The 9,678-nt window shown below is 51.6% G+C and overlaps 1 protein-coding gene across 2 annotated transcripts; it reads left to right on the plus strand.

The window, feature by feature from the left end:
• Positions 1 to 594: 594 nt before the first annotated feature.
• On the plus strand, positions 595 to 3,225 carry ID4 (inhibitor of DNA binding 4). Of its 2 annotated transcripts, none has more exons than XM_052697875.1 (3): positions 595 to 1,194; positions 1,607 to 1,665; positions 1,961 to 3,225. In XM_052697875.1, exons 1-2 carry the CDS (start codon positions 807 to 809, stop codon positions 1,618 to 1,620), a joined length of 402 nt encoding a protein of 133 aa, XP_052553835.1. In that variant the 5' UTR covers positions 595 to 806; the 3' UTR covers positions 1,621 to 1,665; positions 1,961 to 3,225. The 2 variants fall into 2 exon arrangements, with proteins under 2 accessions (XP_052553835.1, XP_052553834.1); XM_052697874.1 differs by having other exon boundaries at positions 595 to 1,187.
• Positions 3,226 to 9,678: the final 6,453 nt, after the last annotated feature.

Consider the following 9,678-nt stretch of genomic DNA (forward strand, 5'->3'; position numbering starts at 1 on the left):
AAATTAAGTTACAGGTATGAATTTTACATAAAACGGATTAATATTATATGTCATGGAGGAATTTTAAATACCCCATCTCCATGCATTTTTAATCGTTATGCGCTCTAATTTAACGTTCCCAGGCACCGCTCCGCCCGAGCCCCCAACCCCTCCTCCCCTTCCTCGAGTTTCGCTCGGGATTTTCCCGAGTCCCCTCCAATACACGCGGAGGGTAACGCGGATCGGGGAAAACCGCGCTTCGCCGCGGCGGGAGGTACTTCTCCCTCCCCGGGCGTCGGGTCACACGGCGGTGGGCCGTGGGGTTTTGCGCTGGGAGCCGCCGGTGCCCGGTCCCGCCCGCATTCCCGCAGTCCTCCCTCCCGGGCCGCCTCCTCCTCCTCCTCCGCCTCCAGCCCCGGGGGGAGCGCCGCCCGCCCCCTCCAGCGGCGCCACCGCCCCGCCGCCATTGGTCAGCGCCGCACTCCGAGGGGGGAACGGGGCGCCCCGATTGGCCGCGCCGCCGTGCCGCGGCGCCCCCCCGCGCAGCGCCGCGCCCCGCCCGCGCCCGCCTCTATTTAGCGGGCGGCGCGGGCGGCAGCGACAGCAGAGCGGCCGCGGCGGTGGCTGAGCGGTCGGGCGGGACGGGCTTTGCGGCAGCGCCGTCTTCGCCGCATCCCGGTGGGGAGGACTCGTCTGCGAGCAGCGAGAGGCCGCGGCCGTGCCCGTGCCCCGCTCGCGTTGCGTGGCGGCGGGCGGGCGGCGCGTGCCCGAGGTCGCGGGAGGAGGTGGCGGGGGAGGTCCCGGTCTCTCTCCGTGCCCGCGGCACCATGAAAGCCGTGAGCCCCGTCCGGCACCCCGGGCGCAAGGCGCAGCCCGCCGGGGCGGGCGGCGGTGGCGGGCATCCGGCGCTGCGGTGCCTGGCCGAGCACAGCGGCTGCAAAGGGGGCGAGGAGCCGGCGGCCCTGTGCCTGCAGTGCGATATGAATGACTGTTACAGCCGGCTGAGGAGGCTGGTGCCCACCATCCCGCCCAACAAGCGGGTCAGCAAAGTGGAGATCCTGCAGCACGTCATCGACTACATCCTCGACCTGCAGCTGGCTCTGGAGACGCACCCGGCGCTGCTCCGGCAGCCGCCGCCCGCCCTGCACCCGGGCGGTTGTCCCGCGGGCACCCCGCGCACCCCGCTGACGGCCCTCAACACCGACCCGGTAAGAGGTGCGTGCCCGTCACGGGGGCGCGAGAAGGGAGCGGGGAGGCACAGCTGCAGGGCCCAGGGGGCAGCGCAGCCAGGAGGGACCGGGGCGGGCGCGCTGTCTTCCGGCGGAGCCCCGCATCCATCCCTGCGTTGTAACTGTAGCCCCTCGGGGGAGCGGCCGCTATCCGCGTGTTCGCACGTACGGGAACGCCGCGCGGCCCCTGCGCTCCCCGAGCACTGAGCGTTTGAGGCGGGCGGCGTGGGGAGCAGCCCGGCTTCGTGGGACCGGCTTCCCCCTCGGTGCGCACCTCCGGCATCTGGGGGCTCCCGGCAGCGCCATGCTTTGAGGGAGGGAGTGGGGGATGGGGAAGAGGGGGAGAGAACGCGCGGTCCGTCGATGCCGCCGTGACGCGCCGTCTCGTTGCTGCGCAGGCTGGCTCTGTTAACAAGCCGGGGGACAGCATCCTCTGCCGCTGAGCGCCGCTGCCCAGGTGAGTGCGGGCGTCGGGGGCGGCGGGGCCGGGGAGCGCGGCGCTGGGTAGGGGCTGAGCGCGGCCGGGAGCCCGGCGGCAGGCTGGGGGGTTTGTTTCCCATTTACGGGGCGGGCTTTCATTCTTCTAACGCTGAGCTTTTATCACAGCCCCAGCCCGCGGGCCGCGGCTGTGTGTGTGCGTGTGAGTGCGTGTGTGTGTATGTGTGACCCGGGGCATCGTGGAGTGCCGCTGGCGCCAGCCCGTCTGGAGCGGATCGGCTCACCCCCTTGTGTGCCTTCCTTCCTTCCCACAGGTGCACGGCGGGGGGCGGGCGGGGCGATGCCCGTTCTGAGCCGCTCCCAGGCTCCGGCCGGCCCCCGTCTCCCCGTGCGCGACTCCCCGGCCCCGCTGCTCTTCTCTCTCCCCGCGGTGTTGGCGGTGGGGTCGGACCGAACAGGAGGAGCGGCGGCTCTGCCCCGGGACCGAGTGCGACGGAGGGACGAGCACGGCTCCACCGCGCAGCGCTGCCGACCTCCGGAGCGCGTATAGATAGACCTCGTCTATTGTTTAAAATAGATGGCTTATGGGGCCCGGGAACTTTTCTTCTCCCTGCAGGAATGTTGCATACTGTACAGAGAAACGAGTGACATTTCATACAGTGTACATAGAGAGATGTTCTATAAGTGTGAGAAAAGTATATGCTTTAATAGACTACTGTAATTATAAAATATTTTTAATTAAATATTTTTTTGTAAATATGATAAAAAGTGTGTATGTTTTTTTTTAAATCTGTGGGAATCTCTCTTTAGAAGACGGCGGCTCAGTGTGGAGCTCCGGTATGGAAATATCCCGTATGCGTAGGGCTTCTTTGTCCCCATGTCCCTTAGCCTCGGCTGTAGCGGTGGTCCTGCATGATTGCATGCCATGTCTGATTGCAAATAAACTTGTTCCGACTCATACAGAAGTGTTTTCCTCGACCTAGGCTTGAAATGTTTGTAAATGTATTTATACATGGAGCCTCCGCTTGTGTCACTGAGCGCAGGGGGGTTTTGGTGCGTTCTATGCGCATAGGAGTAGGATGTAGTGTTTTTTTTACTGCGAATGGACATTCTATCTACTTTTTGCATTATGGGGCAGTGCTTTAGCTCTTTAATCGGCTTTTTTAAAAGACCTGCTGTTGCATCAGATCAAGAAATTTGCTCTGGAACTATAGTACCAAAAGGGGTTTTTGGGAACCTGCATTCCTATGCTCTTACTAACTGCTTGAAAAGCGAATACAGTTCCCTGCTTGCAACCAAAGGGCAACCCACAAACAAAACCAGTCACTGTTTTCTTCATCCAAAGAGTATTAGTGGGGGACTGTGGGAAGGCGTATGGGCAACACCGTTACCATCAGCGGTGTGGACTCATCTGCAATGAGCTTAAGTAGACCAAAAAAATCAGAACTGTGTCAAGATTATTTTTCTAGCACCAAGTAACTTTCGTTTCACTGCAGCTATGTTACAGCTAAAATCCTGTTTAATCTCTGTGATGTGTAATTACTACATGTGAACATTAAACTAGATTTACCTGTCTTTACCTGTGATTCTTCAGCTTATTTCTTCAATTCTCTGAGTTTGCATGTTCTCTTTGCTTTTTGTTTCGTGTATGCTGTTGGATGGGCAAATGCATCCTTGTACTCCTGTGTTTGCTGAGTGCCAGGTAGTGCCTGGGCTGGGTGGAAGATGCCTGCTTGGTGTGCTCAGCAGCCCGTGTGCTTCTGAGATGGGGTTTGCAGAAGGGGAGAATTAAGTAGGGTTTAATTGGGTGCTTTGTAAATAGTTAGCCAACTGTGTGCGTAACATGGGCTGTTTGACTGAAAAAGGGGGATTTGTTTCAGATTATACAAGTGTCAAAAGTACCGTAACCCAAGGGACTGCTGCTATTATGTTAAATATTTATAAGGAAATGAACTACTGGGGTCATTAGCTGTTGACTACAGTGATAATGTCAACAAGATTAACATTTTCTTAATCAAAATAATTGCATCAAGCTCCAATCAAAGCCGAGCTCGCGTGTCAGCAGGCACAAGGCCTCCTGTCACCATGCTGCTTTGAAGGCAGAGGCATCTCACGGGGCCCAGGGACAGGGATGAGGTCCTGCTTTATATTTTTCCCCCTATTCAGATGTTGCAATAATAGTTTAACGAGCAAAATACGTGTTCTTGTAGAATTAAGCCATGAACATCTTGTCCCGTGTCTCCCACTAATTCAATGACAGTAGGAATACTATTAAAAGGCCATTTTGCAGCTGTTTGGGAGTTCTTCGCTATGCCTTTAAAAACAGTTTTCCACAGGAAAGGTTTACATTTCCATTCATTTTCCTTGTTTAACCTATTAATATTTGTAGTCCAATGCTTAGTTGAGCTTACACAGCTCGGCTTATTTTGTATACGGGATTTTCAGTAACATTAGTTCTCAATACCCTCGTTTGTTTCTCTCCCCTGTTGCCAAATTACAGTATTCTGTTACACAGAGGAGGAAGCAGCAAAACATGCTGTCTTAAGACATGAAACTGCCTTGTGGAGCTCACCCTCACCGAGTTGTGCTCTGGGAGAGCCAACAAATCACAGACAGGATCTGATCCCGTATTGATTCAGATTGGGGCAGCTTCCCGTTGAGTTGAGTTTGGTTCTGTGTTTGTAAAAATGTTGTGGGGCAACAAGTTACAGCCTTCAGAAAACTGAGCTCTTACTGGAGAAATGGGAAATTTGTTCACGTTTTACGAGATTCTTGACAAATAGGAAAGCCAATGTATAGCATCCGAAAATCCTCCATCACTGCATCAAGGCTGCTCTTGATTAATTCCTCACGCTACGCTTGAAGCTGTAAGCAAGGAGTATCTTGTTCCTCTCTCGATGCTGGAGTCAGTACAGCCGCGTTTATTTTGGTTTTTCAAAGGTTGTAGAGTCCTTCAAAATACTGGAATCCCATACCTTGTTTAAATCACGTTTTCCATACAGCAAAGGACATAAATGTTTGAACAAAGGCAAATTAAAAGGGCTCTTTCTTCTAATGCCTCGGATTTTCTTAGTCACAAAAGCATTCCTTAAAAGGAACTATTTGATTGCATGATGAGGGCGGTGGTGAGGCTGCCAGATTAGGAATTAGGATACCAAATTCTGTTCCCAGCTCTGCTACTGTATCTCCATTGTGACCTTGAGCAAGTCACCAGCTGTCAAGCTGAGGTCCCGCTTCCCGTTTGCCATGTGCTGGTGACTGAGCGTGCTTGGCCCCGTAGGAGCAGGGAGATGGAACAGGCAGAGCGCAGTCATGGTTTTTACTTCATCTTTGGGGAAGTTTTGCCTTACAAGGGAAGTGTGGGAAGAAGAGTGGTTTTTAAGAAGCCTTTTGATGGGAAGGCTGTGAGGACCCCTTCGTTGGGATGCTGCATGCGTTAAGGGCGGGGAGGTGGCGTCGGGAAGGAGTAGAGGAGGGATCGAGGTCATTCCATCCCCAGCTTGCCTGCTGTGCTGTCTGCAGAGCGCAGCCATGAGCACTGCACCTCTGTCAGCTGCAGCGCTGCAGTCCCGGTCCATGCAGATGCTCGGACTCCTCTGACATTTCCAAGCCATCAGAGGCGTTGCTTCCATGGGAAAGCCAAATTCTAGCCCTTACCATGGGAGATGCGTTTTCTCAACTGTTCTGCATGGAGCTGGTATTTATTTTCACTTTCTAAACCACGCTGCACTGCTTTTAAGCAGTTGCGTTTTCAGCCCCAACCGAAGTGGTGTTGAGGAATTCCATAGCTGCCCTGCAGGTTGTTCCCAGTTAATGAATAAACAGATTTATGCCAAAGCAGGGCAGCACTCTGCTGTTACATGCTTTCAATGCTTTTATAGCGGTAGAAGTCAGATTTTTTAAAAACCTTTGCAGTCAGGAAGAAGAAACCACAGTACAAGCAATTTGAGTAATTGTCTCAGATGCAACACAATTTACAGGCTTCTCCAATAGTGAGGCTTGCAGTGCTAAATAGTGTGCTTCCAAAACAGCAAGGAAAACATTTTACTCTGAGCACATGCGATCTGCAAACACAGGCTAAATATATTCCCCCTGTGCAACTGCTTCCATTAGAAAATTCACCTCCTGTGATGGAGAGAAGTCACCCTGGCAAATGCACTTCTCCATCCGAAAGGTGCCAGGCTGCAAGGCAGATCTGCCCCAGCTTTCTTCCTTTGGTGGGCATGCAGCATGCTTTGGCATGATGTGAGGCTTGGGGTTTATTTTCTTCCCTCCTCTCTTTTTAATTTTTCATTTCTTCCCATTTTAACCTTATTTTAGCCTTGGGTCTGCTCGCTTCCCCTCCCCCCAGATAATGTGTTTATCAAGCGGCAGGGTACGCTCGTCTCTGGTAAAAGAAGCACTCTGACAATTTTCACAACATGTGTAATTTACTTAAGGACCCTAATGGCTTCTCCCGAGCCGTGTCATGTAAATAAATATTCCGACCATTTTTAGCATGCGCATTATGTGCTCCACAGATCAATGGCTTCTTTGGAGCTGTTACAGTTCATCCTGTAGGTTCCTATTCAGACATCTAGTATGCATTATTGTTTGCCATCCCTTCATTCAGAGATGTGGTGTCTCTACTTGTGGCAGACCAACATTAATGCATGCGTACACAACATTTCAGAATTAATACTGCTTATCCTCTTGGGTCGGAAAGGTCCCATGGCAGTGTGGAAGCAGGAAGAGAATTGTTCACCTGAACGCTGCTGTGGCTCATGCTCACTCGGGACCGGGCCTTTAGGCCTCCTTTTCCTGTTCAGCATCCCAGGAGCAGGCAGGAATGAAGACCCACAGGCATGGAGTCATGCATGCAGATGGCCTTATGCCTCCATAGCTCTTGGGGCAAATCCTCTTCTATTTGCAGATAGTGGGTGGGGGGAAGGGAGGATTTACATTCCCAACCCAAAAGGATGCTGCAAGGGGAACCCTGGCAGAAGCATCCCGTGAGATAAGAGGGCCTGTGGCCTCCGAGCAGACTGTTGAAGGAGAACCTGGGTTGAGAAAGATACAGTTCCTATTTTAACGCAGACATCTGCAACAATAGAGGTGAAAACATTAAAAAAAAAAAAATTGCTATCACAGTCATTTGCTTGTAATACGGAGGCTTTTGTCTCACCTTGTTTAAACAGTCCCACTCCTCTGTTTAGTTTACTTGTGTTAATATTCCCTAGAGACTTCATCATTTGCTATTGATGAGCACACAACAACAAAAAAAAGGAGAATGTTGCTGTCCATGCAATTAATTCTCTTTCCAAGTGCTTAAGATTCAGCATATCCCTTCTGTTCCAAAGGTGCTAGATCTTCAAAACCAGCAAGCTGCTCGCAGTCATCTGGGAAACCCAGGTTGTTTTGGAGCACATAAAAACATTCAGGTCTGATAAATACCCACAGTGTGTTTTGCATCTTCATAATTTGGGATTCCATTTACTTGGCATGAGCAATAAATAAAACAATAAATAAAATATGCTTCCTGCCTCAAGGACATTTCTCTACATAAGTTGCAGCCCAGTATACAAACTCTTTCCAAACCAGCTGGCACCGTGCACCTACCATGCTTCTCATTCTAAAGGCGGAAACACCTCAGAGCTGAATGCAAACAGCGCTGTTGCAACCAGAATGGAAGCATTTTCAGATAAGGTGTTTAATAAGGATGTTAAGAAATATAAATAAAGCACCTCTTTAGATAGAAAATGGGCAAATTGTGTTTGTTAGCTTTTGTGTGTGTGTGTGTGTGTGTGTGTGAAAAATGCTTATACCTAAAGCATTGGAAACTCCAGTGACTCAGCTCTTGACCAAATGCCTGCTGAAGTCTTTCCATCTTCTTCAGCAGTGTTTGGATCATAATGGCAAATGGCAAATCCATATAAGTGAACATTAGGACTCTGCAGTGTCCTGCTCTGCATGCACAAAGCCCTATTCTAGCTGTTCCATTTGGATCCAAGTTCCACCACATGATTTACTCCATGCCTACACCCATGTTACTGCCATAAGAACCAGAATTGAATGAAAGTGCACTGAGCCCAGGCTTGTACCTCTCACCTCTCTCTTGCCCTCTGCCCATGCCCACTGCTCCCATGCCCACTGCTGTGTAGAGACATGACTGCAGCAGCTCGACCACCCCGCATCTTGCTTCCAGTGCGTTGGACATGCAGGGTTGGATGCTCACGGCCAGCGGCTGGCAGTTGCTTTTGTCACATTCAGCTTAAGCACTAAGCATAAACAGAGAGCTCCTCCTCTTTGCTTGGATTCACTTAAATCTTGAAACAAAACTCAGGGCAAGGTCTTCCTTCTTTAGCTAGGGCAATGGCTGTAACGAAACAAACCACATTTTGTTTTCTGTCAGACAGGTGTGATGGCACACCTGCGGGGCTCAGGCCTGAATGGCAGCAAGTAACCTCCAGTGGGTGAGGTGGGGGGCAGATCCTGCTGAACAAGGATGTCAGACCGATCTTTGTTCACTTCTCCCCACCAAGTATCTGTGGCAACAAACCGGAGACGGGTAAACAATCAGCTTCTGCTACAACAAGCTTTCCATTTACAGTTCACCAGGAGCTCTTATTATATGAAAGGAAAGGGTGGATGTGGTGTCAACACAAGGTAATAGTAATATTATTTGAACAGGTGTGTGGGGTGTTGCTAAAGGGAGAGTGCGGGTGAGCGGCAGGGAGCAGTCAGTGCAGGGCTGTGCATGCAATAACCAGAACTCACCGCGTTTATTGCCACAACAATCGTGTGCGGCGACAGCTTTCACAGCGGGCCGCTCCGATTTAGCCGGTGCGCTGAACCAGAGCTGTGCTTCCTCTCTATCTAACTCCCTCCTGAAACACAGCCTGGAAAAATACGCACGCCGAGAACTCAGCGAGCAGCCCTGCTGTGCACGCAGCCACAGAGGCGGCCCAGCAGCCCAGGCTGTCCCCAGCCCTGGCTTCTCACAAGACAGCATTGCTGCTGGCCTGCGTCAGAGGAGAGGAGGCAGGCGGGGGATCCCAGCTCTGCTCCAGAGGGACGGTCACACCCTAGCGTGCTCCCGGGACAGGGGATGTTGCGATTCACTTCAAAGCTGCAGAGGTTATGGAAGATAAACGGGGAGATGCAGCATGAATTGCACGAGGCTGTTCTGAACAATTAGATGACTCGTCGGTCCATTTGCAGCACCGCTCATTGCTTTGTGTCAAATCAGCTGCAAAAGTGGCAGACTGTAAGCCAGGAAATTCTGCGCTTGTTCTCTCTCTCGCCTGTCCTTAAGGCCTACTTTACTCAGTGAGATCGTAATGCACATCCTGAGTTTTTTAATAAGAAACTCTTGCATGCCATCGGTTTGTGCTAACAGTGGCTGCATTATTACAGGGACAAATTAATCTTCCAGGCGTCCGTTTGTGTTACTCCGATCAGGCAGGTCTTGTTTGTGTAGGGCTGACCCTGCTTCCTGGCGTGCTCTCCTGGAGATGCTGTGCCAGATTCCCCAGTGCTGAGGCAAAGGCACTCAGCTGGCACCTTGTGGGAACTATGGGGACAGAGGGACGGTGGCCATGGGACACACACAGCCCTGGGACTGGCAGGGACTCTGTAGAAGGATTTAAGGTGGGTGGGAAAATGAGTTTGGATCTCCATCCTGCTGGTAATGCAGATTTAGCCTGAGGTCACAGGAGAACCTTGCTTTTGAGCACCTTGCTCTCTCTGCCACATTTCCCCCATGTACAGGTTTCATTTGGATAGGTACTTAATAGCAGCGTGGCTGCCATCTCGGGCCAAATGTCTTTGACTCCCCTTGTCAGTTGCATTGTGTTTCTTCAGTGCTGTAACAGCTGTTGTTTATTTAATGAAAAGAGGAAAGCAAAGGAGCATTTACACTGCTCCGGACTCTCCCATGATTTCAGACAATCTGACCAAGCATGGTAGGGGCAATGCTGGCATACAGCTATTTCAGGAGAGCAACATTTCACTAGAATTGGAGCAGAGGGAAAGTAAAAGGTGTCGCAGAATA

The sequence above is a fragment of the Tympanuchus pallidicinctus genome, unplaced genomic scaffold (genome assembly GCF_026119805.1).
Source record: "Tympanuchus pallidicinctus isolate F22 unplaced genomic scaffold, pur_lepc_1.0 scaffold31, whole genome shotgun sequence".
NCBI classification, from domain to species: domain Eukaryota; kingdom Metazoa; phylum Chordata; class Aves; order Galliformes; family Phasianidae; genus Tympanuchus; species Tympanuchus pallidicinctus.

What these genes read in the sequence shown, in the direction of transcription:
- ID4 (XM_052697874.1), top strand. Translation starts at nt 807, where the DNA reads ATGAAAGCCGTGAGCCCCGTCCGGCACCCCGGGCGCAAGGCGCAGCCC. An exon ending in CGGCCCTCAACACCGACCCG is followed by an intron (nt 1,188 to 1,606) that starts GTAAGAGGTGCG and finishes GTTGCTGCGCAG; the next exon opens with GCTGGCTCTGTTAACAAGCC.